The following is a 25,611-nucleotide window of genomic DNA, read 5'->3' as shown; positions in this document are numbered from 1 at the left end:
CGAGCTGTGTATCGCGCTCGTCTCTCATTAGCAATCGCTCCAGCGGCCTCGTTCAGCTCCAACAGCACTCACCCTGCTCTGCTTCACACTACAATAACGTTAATAATCTCATCAATGAGCATGATTTCTGCCCGAGTCCCATCTGATTCTGTTCCACCGGCTGATTCTGAGAAATCAAGTCGTCATCAAGCTAGTAACTTAGTTTTCGCCATGAGTCACGTGTGCACTCAGAAATCCCTCAATTCTTAGCTAATTTTCAGTTAGATTTGTAAAATCAGTCAAAGTCCCTTTAAGACAAATCATTTCACTCGGCGGCCATCTTTGAAACGCCTCTCGGGCATCCTGGGCATAATGCAATCTCATGGGGAAACATCAAATTCTCCAAAACTGTTCGCCAACCTTACGATTAAATTTCATATTTGAAATCACCAATGAAATCTAACAACAACCGGCTCATAAATTTAGTTTCTAAACGCTCATGACAAAAAAAACTATTTTTCAGGCTGGATCAAGCTAATGCGCATGCGCAGACCTAAATGCGCGTCTCTTCGGAGGCGCGAGTCTGATCTTGATTCTAACGGCCGCTGAAGTGACGCGATGACTTTACCAGTCGGCGATTGGCTCTTATTTAGAAGGCGGGACTTATTCCGCCATATTGCGCGTTACACTTTCTCCCATTCAAAACAATACGAGTGACACGTCTTGTGTTATTCTATAGTCTTTGAATCAGTTCACTAGAGATGATTTACTCAGCTTTAAGTTGTTCCAAAACTGTATCAATATTTTTTTTGAACACAAAGGAAGATATTTGGAAGAATGTCTGTAACTGTCTGTGATCAAAATAACTTAAAATGTAATGTATATATTTTTTTATTCTGGCATGATTTTATAACATCATATATCAACATAGTGCAACATGGTATTAAAATTATCTCGTAAAAAATGACAAAAGCTGTTAATTGATAAAAAAAAAAAAAACACAATCTCATTAACACCTAATGAAAATGAACTATATCTCCATTATGTTTTTTTTTTACACTTTTAAAAACCTTATTAAAACCAAAACTTATTCGTCAATGACCCTTATATACAGAAATGAAAAAAATTATTGTTACTGTTAAATTTTTATAATAAACAGAAGTCAAAAATTGAAGCTTGAGACCTTTTGAATGATGTATAGGTTGTCAGATTAATTACATTACATAACTCCAACATTAACTTTGAACTAATGTAAACAAAGACGAGTTACTCACAAGTGCCCAAGTCTGTTTATACAGTTTCTGCCTCAATGAACCCCTATGAGCTACAATACACATATCAAAACTTGATACGTCTTCAGGCAGACAGTATTTAGATCCACACACATAAAAACATTACAAATGTATTCAAGCAAACAGAGTAATGCTGTAGTAATTACATTTTATTAGATCCGAATATGCATTTAAAAGCTTGTTTTATTTTAAAGATTATCATTATTTTAAAATAAACTTTATAGAATTGTCTTGAACAAGTGTGTATCGAGTAAGGAAAAGGAAAACAAACTGAGGATTGTTTATTGCACCAAAAATCTTTTAAAAATAATCAGTTTATACAAACAATTTACATGGGAAATTAGAGCAACGTGACAAAAATATTTTTTAACTAGAACATCTGGGTTCACTGAGTAGTGTAGAAGATTCAGTCTGTATTTTTGCTCAATATGGCATTCGTTTTGGACTCCAAAACATCTACTAGATGCAGCTTCACAAGAGAAAGTTTGTTACCAATTCTGTTATAGAAATGCATTAATAGAGTATGGCAGAGTGAGTGAGAGGCAAGTTGACAAGCAGGCAAAAAAAGTTGCAGGTCATTTCTTGGGGAAAAGAACAAAAAAGTTGCTAAAGAGTTCTGAAATATCACTAATCTAACGCCAGTCATGCTCACAAAGTTTCTGATCTGGCCAAGGATGCTGAAATTTTCATGCAAGTATGAGAACAGACATGGTTTTTATACGTCTATAGCAAAGCAATTTATTTCTCACATAATAGTGAGTTTTGCACCACTTCCCTTAAATGCACACACAGATAACACAAACAAACACCCATGATCCCTAGAAGACTGATCCATGCCAACAGGCCTCAAGAGGAACACGGCTTAACCCCGTTTACAACAGGCAAGATATTTAGGGAACTAAAATGTCCATGAATTTATAGGCATTACAAAAATTAACTGTATGAAATAAAATGGAACAATGTTTTAATTTCAAACACCAAATGTGTGGGACTATTGCAAAATATGGCAATGATTGACTTTGCTTTGGTCCACAATGCAAAACAGTACAATAATAAATAAAAGTTCTTCATGCTAGATTCATGTTGTATTCATTTTTATAATACACAACTGACGCTCTGCCAGAGAGCAACTGACGCCTCGCAACCGGGCACAATCATTTGAGTTTAAAACTGCAATAAATAAAATCCAATAAACTAAAAAGAACTAAACTATTACTGTACTTTAACAGCAATCAACTCAATCATATTTTACAGTATTCATTCTAATATTCCCGACAGAGTGTAATCCCAACAGGTGTGAGGTCACGGTCAACTGGAGAAAAACTCCACTGTATAAAATGACCCAACACACTCTTAATGAACCAAACATGAGAAGTATGTGTCTGTGGATACAAAAGCCTGAGAGGATGATTTCAAAAGGCACATTCATATCAGAAGCTCCAAACCCAAAACTCTCTAAAGAGAAAAGCAGAACAAATCAAGGCCCACTACTGAGAAGCCCTTCCCTTTATGGGCAGCGTCTCGTCTGTTGGTCTCTGTACTGGCTTTGACCTACAGCGGGTGTGTTGCACTGGAAGCTCATTGATTGACAGGATCCTCCAGCAGTCCATACTTGCCCTCGAGTACTTTCACTGTAGCAGAGAGAGCGCTGCAAGAGAACAGACAGGAGAATGTGTTATGTGAAGCAGGACACTGTTGGATGTTTGGATGACAAGAAGTTTTAAAAGTTACATTTAAGGCTGCTCTGCCTCAGCAGTGTAACTGCGCTCGATGTCAAAATGATTGAGACAGCCAATCAAATCAAAGGAGGCGGGGCTTAACGTTCAAAGAAGACCGGTGCGAATTCCATCGCGATGCTTTCGTTTTAGCAGTGAGTGTGGAAGAGTGTGGAAAGATGCAAGTAGCTAAACATTTGACATTTGACAACTGTTTCACGATAGAAATGTTGAACCACCGACAAATATCCAGTGACGCAAACTACTCAACGTCATCAAATTGCACTGTTTTAAAGTGAAATTATGCCATCATTTACATGATTCAGGTCATTTATAACTGAATGTGACGAGACAACAAACGTCTTAGGTTTAGGGCTGCAATTACTTCAATAATTGATTAATCTGCCGATAATTTTTAAAAGATTTTTTTTTTTGTTAAAAAAAAAAAAAATTTAACAATTATACATTAATAAAAAAAAAAAAAAAAAAAAAAATATATATATATATATATATATATATATATATATATATATATATATATAAAATGTTTTTTTTTTTAAATGCATTTTAGTCCATCATTTTAAACAATGTTCCACGTCCTGTCCAGTGCTGTCCTCCAAAAAATGTGTAATATAAAGCCTATTAAAACAAATATAGTGAACGTCTAAACATAGTAATTATATTACATTAATGGGCTAAACCAACAATAGTGCCTTTCCGTTACTGCTCTCAGAAATATGATTACTTGTGTTACATGTATATTTTTAAACCTACACAATTTCTAACATAAATGAACAAAATGTGTATTTTAGTCAGAATTATTGCACTCCTATTCTGACGCACATGAGCCCACCAGCGCTCGTTCACTGAAGTCTGAAGTATAAAGCGTTAGTTCAGCCAAAAATGAAAATTATGTCATTTATTACTCACCTTCATGTCTTAATTTACACTTTCAGTGCCCAGAAAGGTACTAAACTTGCTGGCAATAGAGGCCTCACTGAGCCATCAGATTTCATCAAAAATATCTTAATTTGTGTTCCGGAGATGAACAAAGTCTTACGGGTGTGGAACGACATGAGGGTGAGTAATAAATGACAGAAATTTCATTTTTGGGTGAACTAACCCTTTAACAAGACACTTGTTGTCAGAATCATAGATATATTATTCATGTCTATGGTCATAAATGTGCAAAATGGAAATACTTGCAGGACTTTCTAACATTTACAGATAAGGATAAACCATAAAATATAAGTTATGCGCTGAGGAAAATGTGTCAGAGACATTAAAGAGGACCTATAATGCCCCTTTCACAAGATGTAATATAAGTCTCTGGTGTCCCCAGAATGTGTCTGTGAAGTTTCAGCTCAAAATCCCCCACAGATCATTTATTATAGCTTGACATATTTGCCCCTATTTGGGTGTGAGCAAAAACATGATGTTTTTGTGTGTGTCCCTTTAAATGCAAATGAGCTGCTGCTCCTGGCCCCCTTTCCAGAAGAGGGCGGAGCTTTAACAGCTCAACAACAACAAAGCTGGAGAATCTCACGCAGCCAAAATGAGGATTGTCAGTAACGGTGTTCAGCCTTACATTGTTCAAACCGGAGTCGACACTGATGGAGAGACTCAGGAAGAAGTTACAACTTTTAGAATGAAACTGGACGTTTCTGAATGGTTAGTGGATAAATTTATGTAGTTGCTGTGGAGTTGATTCAACTCATCCACTAGCATGTGCCGTCATGTTCATCTTTTGTGTTGAATTGACCCTCGTTTGTGAAGCAGTCCGGCGTAAAATGACGGCATGACAACAACACTCTACTACAACAACTCTTCCTCTTCTCTAAAGCAGCCCAACATGGCCCCGCCCCCTTTGTTGTGTGTTCTCGGGGGTGGGGTTTATGTAAATTTTGGGGTATGTATGCATCTTTCCCAGAGCAGCTCACTCTGTGTCCTCTATTTCCATATGCGTTTTGACCCATAGAAATGGTTTATTCACTAGTGTAAAACGATGTGAGTGACGGATGGGTTTCCCGAGCACAGCGTGCAGACGCGACTAATCGATAATCAAATTCGTTGTTGATCATTTTCATTAGATAATAATCAAATTTTATTGATTAGTTGTTGCAGCCCTACTTGAGTTTTTGACATATCAGACATATGAATAAGAGTGAATGTGTGCATATTTGAACAAATAAATATTATTTGAAAATAGTTTAAATTGATTAGGCCTACTCAGCAACTACAACTAGAACGTTTACTGTTCTTATTTATTTTTCTTTATTCCCTTAAAGCTCTTTTAGAGTACATTTACACAACAATGATGTACTAAAAACGGTAAAGTTTTTCCTTTTTTTTTTTCGTGTACTTACAACAACGTCAAAACAATCCTCGTTCACACAGATCCGCGAGAACGATTAAAAACGCTGTATTCTGCTGCCAGGCCAGTAGATGGCGATGTTACTTTGTAAAGATACACTACACGCCTATAGACTGAACACGTAATACACACGCGCATGACATCACCGCTTTCACAAATTCACGTTTTTGTAGTTTACATGGAGACTATAATGCTATCGTTTTCAAAAACTTGCACGGCCCCTAAATCTTTTAATTATTTAATTCCTTTAAATAAAAGGACCAATTGCTCTCCTCCAGACTAGTGGATTAGGTTGATTAGTGTTTTTTTTTTTTTTTTTTCTTTTTTGGAGGTGGTGCATTTAAATAATTTTGCAACTCTTAAAATTCTTGATATAATGCTGTACTTAGTATCGTGCATAACACTGGCACAAACAAATGCTGTGTCCAGAACTGCATATAGTAGGCATTACATTTGGTTTGAAAATGACTTCACAACCGTTAAAAAGTTTGTTCTAAATAGCATGAATATAGGTAGTATTGTCATTGTCATGTGACCTACCAGCATGAGTTGTCTCACTTCAAATCAGCACTTCAGAATCTAGTAGTACTAGTAGTAGTACTAGGGAATTTTCACCCACTGATTTTTGAATACTGTGAATTTCAGACATACAGCTGTTTTGGTGTACTGTTTATCGCATACTACATAGTAGGAAAGTATTCGATTTGACACAGCACATGTCTTTAATAAACATGTTCCTGAGAGTCACTCACCATCCAGGTCTAATTATACGGTATCTGCCACACACGGACAGATCCACAACTGTCGAACCCAAGCGGCTTTTATCTCCAATCGGGCCACCGTCCACCACAACGGCCAGACTGGGCCACAAATCCTCAAACTCCTGCAGAAAACAACAAACATGTGAAACTCAAACCAAAGCCTGTTCAGAAATCATTGGGAGTTATGGAGATCTGTGCTTACATTAACAGCAACCGTGCTGGTTTGAGCGCTGACGTTAGCGCTGGTGAGAGCGAGCGGCTCGCCGCACATCTGACAGAGGCGTCTCATGAACGGGTGGTCTGGGATACGGACCCCTATGAGCTAAAGCACACATGACATTAATGACACATGTCCTAAACACAGACAGCAACAGAGGACAGCATTTAGAAACACACTACGAAAGGCCGCTTAATTGTACTTCACATCTTAAATATATTTTAAAACCGTACTTGCAGGTAATATAATATTAATGAAATAAAAGTTTACTCAAGTGCACTTAGAGATGGATGACTATGACTGCTTTCATGACTTTGTTTGGTAACACTATTTTACAGTGTCCTTGTTACACATTACATGTATTTACTGTAGAAATAACTATAAATTAAGCATAATTACATGCAACTCAAACCTAAATCCAAACCTAAGTAAATGTAGTTTAATTAATATTATTCCTACTTAACTGACTAACATACCAAACCAAAATGTACTTGATTATAATTTTAGCTGTAGTGTGTTCTTTGATATTACATTTAAAGTTAATATATTTTAAATGTACAACACTGCAACTTCATTAAAATGTGTATTTACTACAAATGGGTCAAAGACATTTAGAGGTCCGCATCAATAGAAATTTACAAAAGTGATTTTATATACACATAGACAACACATTAAATGCAAGTAAAATGTACACTTTCAAGGTTTCAAATTAGTTTTGGGAGAATAAAATTTCAAGATGTGGGTGTAACACTTATATTTATGTAAAAATTGAAACAACATACTTATTCTGACCTGTACACATTAAAATATATAAAATAATAAGTGAGCATACCAAATTTTATTGCATTTTAAATAAAAAATTATTGCTGACAAATGGGCAAAACCCCTAGGATAGTGGCAAAATTTAAAAATGCATTTAGAAATAACATTTGGGGTAAAAGTAATTAGTCTTTAATATGGCATAAATACATTTTTGTTGTAAATATCCCTGACAAGATTGTTACACTGAATGACATTTTAGTGGGTTTTCTGTAAATCATAATAAAAATGTATGATAATTAATTTTTGCTCAGAAAAAAACAAATGAATTAAACAGGACCATTCTAATGTATTGAAAAACAACAATTTAACGCTGTATTACTCTTATTGTTTTGATGCTTGAAAACCCTTTTTCGTCTTTGACCCTAATATTTTTAAATACATAGAACATTTTAGTTTACCATAAATATTTTGCAATTACATATAAAGACATTTTTAAGTAGGTCAAAAATTTTGTATAAATTTAAACTATAATAGATTCCTATTTAATTGAAATTAACTTGCAGTTCAGTATCTGAAAACCTTACATTCAGTTCAAACTTAAGTATATTGTTTTAAAGATTTATAAGTGTTCGTCTTTCACGAGGGGTGTGTTCAAGCAAACTGAGAATAACTGAAAGTAACCTTAGTGAAAGGATTGAGATCAGCGTTCAGTGTGGCGGATCTTTCCAGAACTAGTGTAACGGGTCCAGGCAGCAGATCTGAGAGCAGCTCCTCCTTCACAGACACCTTACAGAACCTGAAAACAGAACAAGAACACACCCTTACAGTACAGCAAAACCATGGTGCTTTGGTGTAGTAAATCAACATGAATTAAGCGTTTAGACACTTAAATATCAACATCATGGAGTATATTACCATGATGCAATTTCAATAAGAAACATGCAACAAGGTACTTCTGATAGGCATCAGTAAGATGTTTTTGAAAGAAGCCTCTTCTGCTCACCAAGGCTGCATTTATTAGATCAAAAACACAGTAAAATTTGTAAAATATTATAAGAATTTAAAATTGCTGTTTTTTATTTGAATATATTTTAAAATGTAATTTATTCCTGTGATCAAAGCTGAATTTTCAGCATCATTACTCCAGTCTTCAGTGTCACATGATCCTTCTAATGTGCTGATTTGTTGCTCAAAAAAACATTTGAAAACACAGTTTTGTGAAAAATAGTTTTTAACATTATAAATGTCTTTACTGTCATGTTTGATAAGCTGAATGCATCCTTGCCAAACAAAAGTGTTATTTCTTCAAACTGACTGATTAAGAGTTGCGAGCAAACCTGTATATGTCCTGTATTTCTCCGACACAGATGGCTAGCGGTTTGTCTCCATTCCTGCCCTTGATGTCATAAACTCTGTGGACGGCCGAGGAGTTCTGAGCCACACAGGCCAGACCGTAGATGGTGTCAGTGGGAACAGCCACGACCTGCCCGGCCTTCAGAGCCGTCACTGTGGCGCTCAGGACCTCCGTCCACTCTATGTGCACAGCCGACAAAAAGAGGATCAACTACAGGCACCTTCATGTCCAAGGGGCTTTAACATTCTTCAAAATAACCATTTCAATTGTACTTATTATTATTGATAGATGAGGGTCACAATAAAAGTCTTGGAAACATTTACCATGTCTAATTAAATTTTTGCAAAAACCTTGATTTTCAGATCCATCAGTCTAGGGATGCACAATATATCAGCTACCATATCAGTATCGGCTGATATACGTTCATTTTTAATGTTATCGTTATCGGCCCGATAAGAAAATTTGTCCGATATATCAAAGCCGATAAATAATGGATTATTTCCTTCAGCTGAGACGCTTCAGATACGCACTGTTCGCCTTGCTCGAAATATGATTGGAACGACTTCAAAAAAGGAAAATATAGTTGAGCACAACATTTACAGCGGAAGTTCATCATATAGACTACATAATATTATAATGAGAACATTATAATTGTGTGCTTGGGACATGGCTTTTAATGGTGAGACTTTTGTTTTTGTAATCAGACTCTCAAATTATATAAAAATTTGGATTTAGATTTATCGGCCAATTTATTAGTTATCGGCTTTCAAATATAAAGAATTAATGGTATTGGCCAAATTTTTCATATTGGTGCATCCCTATTATTGGCTATTATGAAAATTACATTTTTACAAATATGATGATCTGAACAAAGAGTGAAATAATAGTTACGGGTGTGTGCGCAATTATATTTTAATTATAAATCGTCCAACACCCAACCATTTCACCCCACATAATGTTATCAAAATTTATTTCGTAAAGGCTTTTCATATTTCATGTAAAGAGCATGCTTGTCAATGACATGAAATATGAAACACATGTGAAGAAAAAAAAAAAAAAATTGTTAAATATGCACACTAATAATATTCTGTTAATAAGTGATCACCTTTAAACAAGCAAATTATTCAAAAACAAAAAGGTAAAAATTATTTAATTATTTGTAATTAAATGCATAAATTGGCCGCTATAACATTATGACTAATATAATTTAACAAAAAAAAAAGACAAAAATTGTTTAAAGGGTTAAACCAAAAATGAAAATAATGTCATTTAAGACAGACCGTAAGACCTTCGTTCATCTTCAGAACACAAATTAAGATATTTTTGATGAAATCCGATGGCTCAGTGAGGCCTGCATAGGGAGCAATGACATGTCCTCTCTCAAGATCCATAAAGGTACTAAAAACATATTTAAATCAGTTCATGTGAGTACAGCGGTTCAATATTAATATAATAAAGCGACAAGAATATTTTTGGTGCACCAACAAAACAAAATAATGACTTATTTAGTGATGACCGATTTCAAAACACTGCTTCAGGAAGCTTCGGAGCGTTATGAATCAGCTGTTCGGAGCGCCAAAGTCACATGATTTCAGCAGTTTGGCGGTTTGACACGCGATCCGAATCATGATTCGACACGCTGATTCATAACGCTCCGAAGCTTCCTGAAGCAGTGTTTTGAAATTGGCCATCACTATATAAGTCGTTATTTTGTTTTTCTGGCACACCAAAAATATTCTCGTCGCTTTATAATATTAATATTGAACCACTGTACTCACATGAACTGATTTAAATATGTTTTTAGTACATTAATGGATCTTGAGAGAGGAAATGTCATTGCTCCCTATGGAGGCCTCACTGAGCCATCGGATTTTGACAAAAATATCTTAATTTGTGTTCTGAAGATGAACGAAGGTCTTACGGGTGTGGAACGGACATGAGGGTGAGTAATAAATGACAGAATTTTAATTTTTGGGTGAACTAACCCTTTAAAATGTCATTTACACCACAGTATGTTACTGCAGGGTCATTAACGCCTTACTTACGCACAACATAACTTGAAATATAATGGAAATACTCAAGATCAAATTGATGTATATCCACCGTTGGATTAACCACAAGTTAGCTATCCGAAATAGCCTACCCTACCTTTAAATCCCTAGTTACTGACTAGCACGTGTGTGACGAATGTATTTTGAGAGTTTATTTTCTGTTTGTCCAAAGGGACAAAAGTAATAGATGATAAAGTGAAAAACACCGACAGAAGATGAGGTAAATGTCTGCGTTATAAAACACGAGCAGAAACATGGCAGAAGTGTTTCTATCATGAGATGAAGCGTCACTCACCCTGTGAGTTTTGAGCTGAAATCCGCAGGACTCTCGTCTTCAGCTCTTTACACATGCTGACACTCTTAAAGGGCTTTCTGCGTGTGTGCGAGGAGATATTCAACAGTGCGCTGATCGGACGAATAAACCTGGAGAAGACCATAAACAGCTCAGCTCAATGACGGCAGACAGCATGCTTTCATTCAGCAGGAAGCCATGTTTGATTTCAAAATAAAAGTCCCGCTGCGGCCGAAAAATAATTTAAATTATTTATTTATTTAGACAATTTCGCTGTGGTATTTTAGTCTTGTAAGAACAACACGTTCAGTGTAAATACAACAGGTGCATCTTGTTAAGATCAATTAACTTGCTGATGTAATTAATTATGACTAATGAACATTTAATATAATTAAGATCGACCGCGTCCGGATTTATAAACAAAACTAAAATGGCGTCAATTGCAGGTAAGATATTTTAGTAACTAAATTTAAAGAACTATTTCATAGGTTAATATTTCTTATAAATGTCCACGCTTCAGAAAAACCTGACGATACAAACACCCAAATAAAAGATCTTCCTGTTAATCAGGTAATTACATATTTTTTTGTGTTTATGTTAGAAAACCACATGTATTTAATTCAATAATATGTATTTCTTTTAAAAACAGTGTCCTTCTGTGAGACATCTGGAGGATCTTGATGGCAAAATCTCTGACAGACAGGAGCAGATCGAGCTCTGCAATATGATCCTAAACGACCTGCTGGAAATCCAGAAAATAGTTGCTGTAGGTTTTTGTTTTAGTTTGTTTTAAAATGCTGTTTGCAGCAATACTCATTCATCTTTATTTTGGTAGGAAAGAGGACTTGAGAACACATCATGTGGAGAACCGGATAACTGAGCTGTTTCACTACGATTATGATTGGAAATCTCTACAAGTGTGTGTGTGTGAATATAAATAAAATCTTGATGTGAAAGTGTTGGGATGGAACGATTTCTGTCTGAAACAAGAAAAATTGTGAAATAACATTACAAATCACACAGGATTTTACTGGTATTGTATTGCTTTTTGATTCAAAAAGTTATTACTTTGCCATAATACATAATACTTTATACAAAACAAGCATATGAGAAAATTTTTCACATTATACATTCTTTAAAAATACAGATCTTTACAGTTTCCTCACACTTTGGGTATCAAAAGCAGTCGTTATGGAAGCATTTGTTTCCTCTCTACCTCAAGCTTTTGAGACTCGACTAACATGCCTGACCATCATTCCCACTCGCCTTGGATGAAGCAGAAGATCAGAATTTCTGAATAAATATGTTTAATAAGCTATTTTGTTGCACTGAAAGAACAAATCATAACTTAATGCCTCCAAAAGACCAATGTGTGAATGAAAGATGATGGCACCTGACAAAAGGTGGAATGAATTAATAAATGAAAAGGAAATGTTGTGGGTTTACATGGATTCAACATGGACAAAAGCTGATCTTGAAGGTCAAGCAAGTAGTTCTTTCACCACTATTTTTCCAACATTAAAACAAATGCAAGATTTTCATGTCATGTGGGTGTCAAAGAAATTACATAAAGCAGCAAAAGTTTTTAACAGGAAGATATATATATATATATATATATATGTATATATATAAACATTGCAATGCCCAGATACAAAACAAAACAACAGATTAAGTCACATCAAACATAACTGTACACAACACATTTTGATGGGTTAAGGATAACAACAAAGGCTTTCAAACATGAAATATTCAATGCAACAGGACACAGCTGTTTTACTCTATGATGACTTGCATATGCTAAAAATGAGCACTGAATGCATGATATTTCGCGTGTGAAAGTACAGATGGAGTGGTCTGATGTGCTGTGACACATTGCATAGTTGTTTTTTAGTTGGTGAATAAAAACTGGCTTCAATCGAAATCTTTTTAAAGCAATTTAGTAAAGTAACTAGTTCTATGTGAAATGTCAAACAATAAGGTCAGAAAGCATGTGCATTATTATTATTATTATTATTAAGGTACTGTTGATCATGTTTATTGGCTGGACCCACAGTAAGTGCCGTTCATTGTGTTGTTCAAACTATAATGTTCCAGTACTCAGTTTGCACAGGTCCCATTAATGGATAAAAGGAAAATGTAGTGGATGAATAAAGCAACTGATCAACATTAAGGGAGCGACACACTATGGAAGCTTGTTTCCGCCATGAAATAAAATTTTTTTTTTAAAAAAAAGGTACTTTTTATGCGACTTTTTATCTAACAATTCAGACTTTTTTTCTCAGATATAAAGTCAGAATTGCATGATATAAACTCAATTTGCGAAAAATAAAAGTCAAAAATTGCGAGTTTATATATCCCAATTCAGAGACAAAAAGTCAATTGTGACGAATAAAGTCAGAATTGCAAGTTGTGTCAGTCAGTTTACTCAATTCTGAGTTTATAACTCGCAACTGCGAGTTTATATATCGCAATTCTGAGAAAAAAAGTCAGTTACAACAGAACTGTAAGCATTAAACAATTGCAAGAAATGAAGTCAGAATTGCTATAAATGCTATAATTGTTATAAACTTGCGATAATTAGAAAAAGTCTTTATAACTAACTTTATAACTCATAATTCTGACTTTATATAATGTAATTCTGACTTAAAACTCGCAATTTTGAGTTTATATATCGCAATTCTGATTATATAAGTCGCAATTTTGACTTTATATCACGCAATTCTGACTTTATCTCACAATTTTGACTTTATATCATGCAATTCTGACTTAAAACTCACAATTTTGAGTTTATATATCGCAATTGATTATATAAGTCACAATTTTGACTTTATATATCGCAATTCTGATTTTATATCATGTAATTCTGACTTAAAACTCAATGTTGAGTTTATATCTCACAATTCTGATTTTATAAGTCGTAATTTTGACTTTATATCACGCAATTCTGACTATCTCACAATTTTGACTTTATATCTCACAATTCTGATTTTATAAGTCACAATTTTGACTTTATATCATGCAATTCTGACTTAAAACTTGCAATTTTGAGTTTGTATCTCACAATTCTGACTTTATTTCTCAAAATTGTGAGATGCAAACTCGGAATGGCGAGAGAAAAAAGCCAGAATTGTGAGATAAAAAGTCGTAATTACCTTTTTTATCTTTTTATTCAGTGGCGGAAACAAGCTTCCATAACACAGATTCTACGGCGACCTACCAGCGTACCACCCACAACTGAGGGTTTCGCTGTCAGCTCACGCTTTTTTTTATTTGGCACTGGACAGGAAAAGGCTCAGTGATATCTCGCCAAATCAAATTCTCCATCGATATCTGAAACGCTGTGGTTCACGCGTGAAATGAATTAACTATCGCGAGCTGTAAGGCAATCCTTGTCCTACGCGAGTCTGAGAACACAAGGATCTGTGGAGAACAACATACTGCATTAGAGATGCTCCGGTGACAGAAAAGGCAGTGCAGAGTCACGTCTCTCATCTCACACCCACAGTCAGATTTCACATAGTTATATACAAAAATACAAATACAGTCTAATGGCTTAAACATGTATCATTTCAAATGTACTATATATTTACATTACGGTCAGCTCTATACAGCAGTGGTATATAAGTGAGGGGCGCAGTAACGCTGGCTGAACCGTGGTCGGGTAGTGCACTACAAGCAGGTTAAAAACAACAGGTGGGATGAGTTATGTCTGGTTAACTGGTCAGGGACCCATTCGAACACACACACACACACACACACACACACACACACACACACACACACACACACACACACACACACACACACACATATATATTTATATATACTGCTGCTTGTTTTTCTGTATCCCTGAGCGGGTCACAACAGAGACTCACGTGGGTTTTAAAAGGGTTTCACGAAACGAAAAGTGCAGAGACGCAGATGAGAGGCAGGAAACACTGCGATCTGTAACAACCAATGAGAGAAAAGAAAGGAAACCCAAGAACATGCCCGTAGCAAAGGCAAGATGACAGCGTTTGATTTCATCACAGAGTATTCAAGAGTGTTCATATTTCATCCAAAAATCAAGAGGACATTTTTTTTTTTTTTGCATAAAGAAAAATACTTTTTTTTTTTTTGATTTACACCATGAAAATTAAAATGTCTAAATTCAATTCAGTTTAAATAACATATTTTTTACATTACATTTTTTATATTAACATGATGAGAATCGCGGATGAAATGGTCATTAATAGTCAAAACATTATATATGATTCTAAAATTGAGTTAATTTTCTTTATGCAAAAAACATTTCATATTTTGATTTTGATTGTGGGAAATATGACCCAAAGAATTTCTAGACAGGCTTCATGAGATCCACTTTAAAGTATATTGATCTGCCTAGTTAGGGAAGATAGAAAAGGAAAAGGTGGGAAATAGAGCTACATTTATCCAACAATTGAGTATTTTAATAAATTAACATATATAAAATTAAATAGTAAGTTATAGGCAGCCAAGCAAACCTCTAAATTACATTTAAAAGGCAGGTAAATGTTCATCGCAGTTCATCCAGAGTGACGAACTGTAAAATAAAATATCTCAAAAATCACATTATTATGACCACTGCAGCCTTTCCAATAAATTACACATCATAAAATTTTTCAATGATTCAATGTGCAGGACTTTGCGTAGATGACTCCATTACCCACAAACCGTGATGAAGGCCTTATTGTTGAAGTCTCGGATATATCAGTGAACATTCCCACGATCGATCTAGCGGATTTCAAGTTTAAACTCAAGTACGGCACGTGGCCGGGCCGAACGCGTCTTGTTTTGTACGGTGAATCTCTATAAAGCAAGTGTCAAATTTAAATAATTCTGCGGGGTTAAAACGCTAAAGCAGCTAACCTACTCTGCCTGCTACCCTCCCTTAAAAGTGCACCAAAAACCACTCGTTCCAATCACGATAAACCTCCGGAAGACACGCCGGGGAAAAGCCGCGTGCCTTTAGCAGAGGTACGGGTGTATGTGAGCTACACATCTGTACACGGTACAGATGAACCTCTGCGTCATCTAGGGGGCGCTGCTGCCGCTCCCTCCGTCAGCCATGGAGAACTCGTCCGCCAGCAGAGCCTCTATGTTGGCCGTGGTCTCTGGGCTGAGCAGATCTGAGACATCCATGCTGGCCAGGCCGTCGGTGGGAGGGTTGGGGGTCACCGGAGCGGACAGGCTGTCCTGTTGGGATGGAGCGGGGCTCTGTTCTGACGGGCAGCAGGAGCGAGGTTCTTCGGGGGGGACTGGAGGAGCAGGAGGAGGCGACGTGGTCTTTGACTTCTCCAGTGAGGAGGCAGCGCTCTTGTCTTTAGCTGAGTCTCTGCAGGCACACTGACACTGGCAGGACTCCTCCTGCTTGATGATGATCACCGGAAGGCTCAGACCGATCTGCTGCACTGCATTCCCTGAAACACAAACACAGCTAGCTGTGACAGATGCCTGATGACAATCTGCATTAGATTCTGTTACACAATGATGCTTAAACTGATAACAGGGCTTTATTTGTGTAAACTCACAATAACAACAAAACCTGTGCTTTTGTAAAATAAAGAAAACAGACAGGATGCACTTTCTGCCATCTCGGTCTCTGTAAAATGAAGCATGTCACAAAAATGAACCGAAACTCAGCGTATAAGCTACTTGCCTTGTTGACCTGAGAAATATATCCATAAAAAGCTTGAAATGCCTACTTTTAAATGAACCAATTCAAATCTAAATAAATAGGCCTACTCTCTGCTTATCTAATCCACATGAAAGGTGCTCTTCTCTCTATAGGCGCGTTCACTATACTGCGGAGATGACGAGTCATCTTTGCAGCTGACACTGACTCAGAAAACACTAATTTATTAATAAATAATTAAAATGTGTCCTTGCTATTTTCCCCCCGACACAGTCATAATCATAATTACTTTTGCAGGTGTTTTGTGGCAGCTTTATGCGTGCGCTTTAGCACGGAATAGGCTATACAGTGGGTACGGAAAGTATTCAGACCCCCTTAAATTTTTCACTCTTTGTTATATTGCAGCCATTTGCTAAAATCATTTAAGTAGGGCTGTGACGATAACCGCATTACCGCATAACCGCGGTAAAAAGATGTCGACCGCGGTGTTTAGGTCATCACCGTCATCGCACTCTTTTTTTTTTTTCTTTTTATTATTTGCTAGTGAAAGTTACAGGAATGCATATGGTGTGTTATATGAAGTATAAACAATTTGTCATTGTTTGCCAATTTACTGTCTTCCGTCCCGGCAGCGTCTGCAGTATTTCCTCTGTGTTTTTTTTTTTTTTTTGCAAGGTGGTGGGGGGTGTCTGCCGAACGAACAGCAAGAGCAGAACGAATTTGTCAAACGTTTTAAACTCAACAAAATTGTGAAATGCATATATCAAGAGCATGCTCACAGATGAAAATAACAGAGAACAAAACAGCGTTGGATGAAGTAGATTAGCGCCCTGCATGGGCCTCAAATATAGGCCCTATCCAGTCTTTTTTTTTCCCTTCTCCCAAAACAGCTTATATACTACTGTTTCAGCTATTAAAATAGTTCAGTTTTGTACGTAATGTAAAAATGGTTATATTTCGTTTCTTTTCTTTATAAAATTAATTTACAAAAACGTTTGGAGCATTTTTTTGTTAGTTAAATGTAAGTTTAGTTTTTTTTAAGTAAGCTAATGGCGAAGCGGCCAGCGGCAGACAATGAGTTGATCATAGCCTATGTTTTAATAAATTTAGCCTTCTCAAATCATAAGGACTTCAAGCAGTTCAAGCATATCACAATGTTAGTTTAAATGTTTAACCTAAAAAAATGTGCGCTCTTAGACGCATATACAATCGTTTGTACGGAGTGAAGCTGAAGCGGGCTCTGCAGGACATGGAGGCGTTAGCGAGATCTCTTGCATTTTTTTTTTAACAGTGGAAACATCTTAAAATAGGCATACATTTTTGCTCATAAAGGTAAGAGTAATACGTCATTCCAAACTGTAAAGGTCTACTTTTGTTCGTGTACACTCACAATATCAACAAAACGTTGTGATTTTCTGCCGTCTCTGGCTTGAACAGGGGCGCTTCACACAGGCATGACGAATATATATAGAAAGCTTTAAATTACTACTTTAAAACGAAATAATTCAAATCGAAAATAGAAACTCTTTCATTATGTAATCCGTGCATTTCTCTCTAAAGGCACATTCAATGAGGAGATGGCCAGTCTTTTTTTTTTTTTCATAACCATAATTGATGGATGTCTAAAATATAAAAATAAGGAAAGGCCTAAAACAGGCCCGATTAAAATTTGCGTTTTATTTTATAATTCGATACAATTAAAAAAAAAAACATAAATTATAATGGCATATATGTAAAACTTTGTCCTATAATCGTAGCCTATAGCTGCTTATATATTCTGATTTTTATGTTGCTCTGTTCTGAATAGGCCTACCTTAAAAGGATTTGCTGCAACGCAATTTTGTCTGATATATGAATATATTTACTAGCCTATTTTTTAATCCATACAAATGCTTTAAAACAGCTTTTATTATATATATTATATATAATATTATTATTATCGACTAATATTATAGCCTAGCCTATATGATAGGCCTATATAATGTTTAGTGATTTTGATATCGGAGACTAAAATACCGGCAGGAATAAATATTTAGGCTGATTTACTCATTAAAACCAAAGGAGCGCCAAGAGAACGAATAACAGCCGCAACGAGCACTGGTTATGATTTCAGAAACAACACATTCCAGTGGATAGATTGCCTCTTATTTAACACAGACCTATCAAATGGAGATGTTTCTTTCTTTTAGGTACAGTTATTCGCAGAGTTTAAATTAATTTTTGAGACGTTTCAGAAAGATTCTCGCAGAGAGACAGCTGAAAGCGCACCCTGTTTTTATTTAATCTATTTTACAAAAGTAGCCTACAAGGTGTTGTTGTTATTGTGAGCGTAAATATAAAATACAATTTTAAAAAAGTAGACCATTTGTAGTCTTGCACTAATCTGTAGGCTATCGCCAAAAATGACGGAAGGCCTGTATTAAGTTGTTTCAGCTGTCATGAGGAAAAAATCCATCAGAACGCGCCGGCGCATTCGTCGGCCAGAGGGATAAAAATGTAGCCAATTTAGTTTCATATTTATATTTAAATATTGGGCTATAACCTAATATTATTTTTTTTTTTAAATGTCACCTATGTTGATTATCAAAAGTGAATAGCACGATGGATGCGCAATGTGGGGAGACATGCAGCGGGTCAGACATAAGTTTGACCGCTTCATTAAGTTTTGTTTTATAGTAAGTCTTTCTTTAAAGTGAATTTCGTTTTGTAGAAATTGTATCTTAATTTCAATCAATGTTTCATCAACCAATTGCCTATATTTAATAAATAGGAAGAAAACCAAGAACGTCGGTTGTGGAATGGATTGAAGTTCGTAACAAATGAATCCATGTTTCTGCGGCCTTTGAATGAGGCTGAAGCAATAGACGTCTTTCTGTTTTTATTAAATTTCTTTATTACTTTATTACATGTCTTTATTACTTAATTAATTGATAAGATATTTTTGGTCTAACGATATATTTTAGCTGGTCTAAATTCTAAGTTAACTTCAAGACCGAAAAATAAAGCAGCAGGACTTGCCGATTCACTTAAGCGGCCCAGTAGTTTAAGAATGATGTTCCTGATGTTCCCTTATGTTGCACTTTGAAAAACCCCAAATAAGAAAAAAAAAAAAGCATCTTTTATGTTCCACTTTAAAATGTTGTTGTAAATGTAGCCTTGTTAAGTTAAATAATAGTAATTGTAATTTGCTGTTAAATGGTGAAAAACTGTTCCATATTTCCTATTAAACTCAAAAGACATCGAAAAAACAAAGTTGAAATAAATGTACTTTTATTTTATTATTGTTAATATAATTTGCCGTTTAAATAATAAAGAAGACCGACTGCTTTATTTCCATGTTCATTTACAAGCTGCATGCGTTCTTAAGTCATTATATTTCCACGGAGGTCGGGGGAGGGGGGTTGCGATTAACCGCCAAACCGCGGTGATATGTTGCGTCTTCACCGCGGTAAGAAAAATCCCATACCGTCACAGCCCTACATTTAAGTTCATTTTTTTTCCTCATTAATGTACACACAGCACCCCATATTGACAGAAAAACACAGAATTATTGACATTTTTGCAGATTTATTAAAAAAGAAAAACTGAAATATCACATGGTCCTAAGTATTCAGACCCTTTGCTGTGATGCTCATATATTTAACTCAGGTGCTGTCCATTTCTTCTGATCATCCTTGAGATGGTTCTACACCTTCATTTGAGTCCAGCTGTGTTTGATTATACTGATTGGACTTGATTAGAAAAGCCACACACCTGTCTATATAAGACCTTACAGCTCACAGTGCATGTCAGAGCAAATGAGAATCATGAGGTCAAAGGAACTGCCTGAAGAGCTCAGAGACAGAATTGTGGCAAGGCACAGATCTGGCCAAGGTTACAAAAAAATTTCTGCTGCACTTAAGGTTCCTAAGAGCACAGTGGCCTCCATAATCCTTAAATGGAAGACGTTTGGAATGACCAGAACCCTTCCTAGAGCTGGCCGTCCGGCCAAACTGAGCTATCGGGGGAGAAGAGCCTTGGTGAGAAAGGTAAAGAAGAACCCAAAGATCACTGTGGCTGAGCTCCAGAGATGCAGTCGGGAGATGGGAGAAAGTTGTAGAAAGTCAACCATCACTGCAGCCCTCCACCAGTCGGGGCTTTATGGCAGAGTGGCCTGACAGAAGCCTCTCCTCAGTGCAAGACACATGAAAGCCCGCATGGAGTTTGCTAAAAAACACCTGAAGGACTCCAAGATGGTGAGAAATAAGATTCTCTGGTCTGATGAGACCAAGATAGAACTTTTTGGCCTTAATTCTAAGCGGTATGTGTGGAGAAAACCAGGCACTGCTTATCACCTGTCCAATACAGTCCCAACAGTGAAGCATGGTGGTGGCAGCATCATGCTGTGGGGGTGTTTCTCAGCTGCAGGGACAGGGCGACTGGTTGCAATCGAGGGAAAGATGAATTACAGGGAGTACAGGGATATCCTGGACGAAAACCTTCTCCAGAGTGCTCAGGACCTCAGACTGGGCCGAAGGTTTCCCTTCCATCAAGACAATGACCCTAAGCACACAGCTAAAATAACGAAGGAGTGGCTTCACAACAACTCCGTGACTGTTCTTGAATGGCCCAGCCAGAGCCCTGACTTAAACCCAATTGAGCATCTCTGGAGAGCCCTAAAAATGGCTGTCCACCAACGTTTACCATCCAACCTGACAGAACTGGAGAGGATCTGCAAGGAGGAATGGCAGAGGATCCCCAAATCCAGGTGTGAAAAACTTGTTGCATCTTTCCCAAAAAGACTCAAGGTTGTATTAGATCAAAAGGGTGCTTCTACTAAATACTGAACAAAGGGTCTGAATACTTAGACACATTCAGGGGACACCTTAGACTTATATTACATCTTTTAAAAACATGTTCTTCGGCACCTTTAAATGTGTAGCCCTACTCAGTTGTCTTTTTTAATATAAATCAACAGAAACAGTACTGCAAAAACAACAAATAACATAACAAATATTCAATCATACCTGAATGTCCACCGACTGGTATGGCTGTTGTAAAAAAGACCTTCTCTACTTTTGGGCCCTGAAAATAAAAGCAGCAATAATGTGAAAAAGGAAAGCATTAAGATTGTGGCATTAATTCAAACCCTAACTAGACAATTACTAAGATCCTAACTATGACTAAAACACTCAGAATATCTGAATATCTCAGATATAATCAGATGCATATTTCTGGCAAGATTAACATTATTAATGAAAACAAAAAGCAAACTGTGAAAAAATGAATTACTTTGAATAACTTTCAAAATAAGTACATTTGTGGGGAAAAAAACAAGTGCTAAAAAAATGATAAATATCAACCATAATAAACTATGGTTGAATAAACTACAACACGCACAAGACTCGCCTTCATGCCGATCATGTCGTTTTGGTGTAAACTGACTTTTAATGGGGGGACAGAAATCTCTTTATTAAAAATATCTTCATTTGCGTTTCGAAGATGATGAAAGTCTGACAGCTTTGGAACGACATGAGGTTATAATAATTCATTTTTAGGTGAACTAACCCTTTAACTCTTTCCCCACCATTGATGAGTTTTTTTCTATGTTTTCACAGTTAAAAATAGAGGCCCTGTTCTTTCTTTTGACACATTGAGTGTTTACATATTAAAATAACAAAATATTCTGAGGGCCATGAAAGATCAAAAACGCTGGCAGGGAAAGAGTCAATGGCATCTCAATCGCTAAAATCCTGCTTGTAAATGACAATGAAACCAAAGATAAAAACGTAAAGCTGAAGCTAAAATACAATTTTATTTAGTTCAATGATAAACTGCTGGACCTGTTGTTCGGGGTTTTGCTGCGCACTGGCGGCGCTGCTGAGGATCCACTGCAGGTTCTGATCGGACATGACGAGGCTGGGCTGCAGGCCGAGCGTGGGGGCGATGGTGATTGTAGGAGGAGGAGGAGGAGCCAAAGGCACTGTGTGCGTTACTGCCGCCGTCACCTCTGTCGTCATGCCCGCCACGCTGGAGGCACCGGGCGCAGTTGGCGGGGGACCCGGTGGAGCCGTCACGTAGTGCTGGGCGACTGAGGGTGCAGATGGAGCGGGCACTTCTGGTGAGTGCGATGAGGTGGCCGGAGCACAGGCGAAAGTGGAGGTCAGTAATGAGCTGCCGGCAGCGGGGGGCGGAGCCGGCTGAGAGGGGAGTGTTGTGGGCGGAGTCTGAGCCTCAGGTGCAGGGGTTGTGATGGAGCAGGATGGGGATGAGGTGGATGAAGGGGGCTGAGGGAAAGTGGGGTGAGTGGACACATCTGCAGCGGCTGACTGAGGAGACGACTCCAGGCCAAAAGACTCTGCGGGGTTATCTGGAGAGACAGAAGCGTGACGTCAGACTGAGCGACAGGACATGTGATGGGTCATTCCTGTTATGCAGTACATTGCATGTTACCATCATTAATCTACTGGTTAAACTTTTCAAACAAGCGCTAACAGGCTTTAACACATCACTAACACAATTCTATCATGTTTCCTAACATGTTTAAACATGTTTTAACATATTTCTAACATTTCTCAGCATGTTGCTAACATGTTTTAACGCGTTGCATGTTTTAACCCATTGCTAGCATGTTCCTAGAATGTTTTAACACTCTGACATTGCTAGCATGTTTTAACATGTTGTTAAAATGTTTCTAACAAGATTTAGCACGTTACTAACATGTTTTAACACATTGATATTGCTAGCATGTTTCTACACGTTAACAATATTAATGTGAAACATGTTGATACCATGTTTCTTTATGTTTTTGCACATGGGTAGCATGTTTTAACACATTGATAACATGTTTTAACATGTTGCTTCCATGTTTTAACACATTGCTAACATATTTGAACAATTTCTAGCATAATTTAACATTGTTAACATTTCAGCATAATGTTACCATGTTGCTATCATGTTTTACCACCGTTAGAATGTTTTAACATATTGTTTGCAAGTTCTTAACGTTTTAACAATTCTTAGCATGTTGCTAACGTTTTAACACATTGACACATTTTAAGCCATTGCTAGCATGTTCCTAGTATGTTTTAACACACTGACATTGTAAGCATGTTTTAACATGTTGTTAAAAGGTTTCTAACATGTTTTAGCAATAACAAGTTTTAACAATTGCTAGCATGATTTAACATTTCAGCATATTGTTACTACATTCTTATCATATTTTACCATGTCGCTAACGTGTTTTAACACATTGATAACATGTTTTAGCATGTTGCTACCAGGATTTAACACATTGCTAATATGTTTAACCATTTGGTTACTATGTTTTAGCACGTTGCTAACATTATTTTAATTAGTGCTGTCAATCGATTAAAAAAAAAAAAAAAAATCAAGCACATCATATAATGTAATGCTAGCCAAAGGTTGCCAGGAAAAAATGGACGCTGCGTTAATTGCTTTAAATATTTTGAATGCGTTAAAATTGAAAAAATTAAATCGCAAAATTAACACATTGTTTATTTTTACAGCCCTAAATTTAACAATTGCTAACATGACTTAACATATTGTTAATCATGTTCCTAGCATGTTTTATCACATCACTAGAATGTTTTACCATGTTATTAACATGTTCATAATTCAATTCCAAAAATAAAAAGTGCATTTTAAATATCTGAATGATGAGCTTAATTAACCGAAACAATGAAGTGTAGAGTGTTGGACACTTCGTACACTCAACTGTCGCAGCTTTCCTTAGCAGAGAGGGAGGGCTGATCACACTCAATACTGAATGACGACAAAACCTTACAAAATTCATACACCACACTGTAGAGTGCATAGTGCAAGTGTAGTGTAATTTGGGACACAACTGTTGTTAACATGTTTTAACACATTGATCACAGATTTTAGCACACTGATAGCATGTTTTCAACATACTGATATTTTGTTAACAGGTTTTTAGCATGTTTTAAAGCATTGTTAACATTTTGCTAGCAGGTTTCTGGCATGTTTTGACATTGCGAATGTGTTTCGAACAATTTTTAGGTATCTGAGCAAGTCTCTGAAGGACTGGCATACACAAAAATAATAAAATAAATAATTCCTGCCCAAGGCACATGTGTAATAAAGGGGCAGGGCCTGGTTAACTTGGTTTAAAAGTGTGTTGAAGATGCGTGGCATTTCCCAAACACGCTCAAAGCGCGTGACCAATCACAACACTGGTCCAGCTGAACAAAAAGAGGGACTTAATAGAGAAAGGAACTAAACAGAGTGTTACTGACAGACTGGGAAGAGAGGAGCTGCAACAATGGAGAATATGAGGAAAATAATCAACATTCAAGCATGAAAACCTGTTCTAGTAGAGCCCAAAAACAACATCAAGACTTTGAAAAAGGGCATAATATGGCTTCTTTAGCACATTTAGCACACTTATTCATTTTTAAAAGTTCAAAGCGTACTGCATAACAGAAGTGACCCGAGTGTCTTTGAACACAGTGAGCTCTAAAAGTTCTTGCCTGTGGGTTTCGGCTCGTCCTGGCTGACACTGTTCTCAGGACTCTGGAACATCAGCTCAAAGATTCGTATGGGGGTGACGCTGTTCAGATCCAAACCCTGAGACTGAGACATGAACATGTGCTGAGATGTACTCGTATCTGGGAGACGACTGAAAACAGCTCTGTGTAAATGAGGACGCAACTCACATTATTATGGTTCTCCTGGAGCTCAGAGTCAGTGGAAATGAGGCTCAAATCACTGAGGCACAGCGAGTGATTCGCATCCTAAGGTTGAACAAGTACAACAGGACCAATTAAGTCCACTGTCAAAAAGTGTGGGTGTAATAAAGCAGCCACAGAGGGCTGTGACCATGCGAGTGTTCACCTCTGACAGCGGATGACTGCTCACGGTGAACGTTGGACCTTTATCGTGACCTCGGATGTGACTCTTCAGGCTGTACTGAGAGCTGAAGGTCTTCTCACAGCCATCGCTCGGACAGAAAAACGGCTTCTCTCCTGGAACAGAAAAAGAGGTTCTCTTGTCTAAAAAAATGGACATTTTAGCAAAACAAAGCCAGAATCGATTGCATAAGTACTGATTAAGGTGAAAAAGTGGTGTTTGTGAAATACTGTAAATAAAATAAGTGTTCATATTGAAATATTACTAACAATATCAAAGTTATTCTCAAA

General features: G+C 36.7%; 2 protein-coding genes across 3 annotated transcripts in view; both read right to left on the bottom strand.

The window, feature by feature from the left end:
- Positions 1-1,537: 1,537 nt before the first annotated feature.
- Positions 1,538-11,075, bottom strand: yrdc (yrdC N(6)-threonylcarbamoyltransferase domain containing). The gene is made up of 6 exons (XM_048153014.1): positions 10,801-11,075; positions 8,438-8,633; positions 7,782-7,896; positions 6,324-6,443; positions 6,113-6,243; positions 1,538-2,919 (listed from the first exon to the last, which is right to left on the bottom strand). Exons 1-6 carry the CDS (start codon positions 10,940-10,942, stop codon positions 2,850-2,852), a joined length of 774 nt encoding a protein of 257 aa, XP_048008971.1. The 5' UTR covers positions 10,943-11,075; the 3' UTR covers positions 1,538-2,849.
- A 4,019-nt stretch (positions 11,076-15,094) lies between these two features.
- mtf1 (metal-regulatory transcription factor 1) overlaps positions 15,095-25,611 on the bottom strand; it is a 30,574-nt gene continuing 20,057 nt past the window's right edge. For both annotated transcript variants that reach the window (XM_048152723.1, XM_048152724.1), the window contains 6 exons: positions 25,307-25,437; positions 25,129-25,206; positions 24,943-25,045; positions 22,273-22,799; positions 21,457-21,514; positions 15,095-16,235 (listed from right to left, as the gene is read on the bottom strand). In XM_048152723.1, the coding sequence (XP_048008680.1) occupies positions 15,850-16,235; positions 21,457-21,514; positions 22,273-22,799; positions 24,943-25,045; positions 25,129-25,206; positions 25,307-25,437 (1,283 nt within the window). In that variant the 3' untranslated portion in view covers positions 15,095-15,849. The remainder of the gene's footprint in view (positions 16,236-21,456; positions 21,515-22,272; positions 22,800-24,942; positions 25,046-25,128; positions 25,207-25,306; positions 25,438-25,611) is intronic.

The sequence above is a fragment of the Megalobrama amblycephala genome, linkage group LG13 (genome assembly GCF_018812025.1).
Source record: "Megalobrama amblycephala isolate DHTTF-2021 linkage group LG13, ASM1881202v1, whole genome shotgun sequence".
Taxonomy (NCBI): domain Eukaryota; kingdom Metazoa; phylum Chordata; class Actinopteri; order Cypriniformes; family Xenocyprididae; genus Megalobrama; species Megalobrama amblycephala.
Note: the sequence above shows the minus strand (reverse complement) of the source record. Positions and strands in the feature narration are given on the sequence as shown.

What these genes read in the sequence shown, in the direction of transcription:
- yrdc (XM_048153014.1), bottom strand. Translation starts at nt 10,942, where the DNA reads ATGGTCTTCTCCAGGTTTATTCGTCCGATCAGCGCACTGTTGAATATC. An exon ending in GAAATACAGGACATATACAG is followed by an intron (nt 7,897 to 8,437) that starts GTTTGCTCGCAA and finishes TTCTGTTTTCAG; the next exon opens with GTTCTGTAAGGTGTCTGTGA. An exon ending in ATCTCAATCCTTTCACTAAG is followed by an intron (nt 6,444 to 7,781) that starts GTTACTTTCAGT and finishes TGTGTGCTTTAG; the next exon opens with CTCATAGGGGTCCGTATCCC.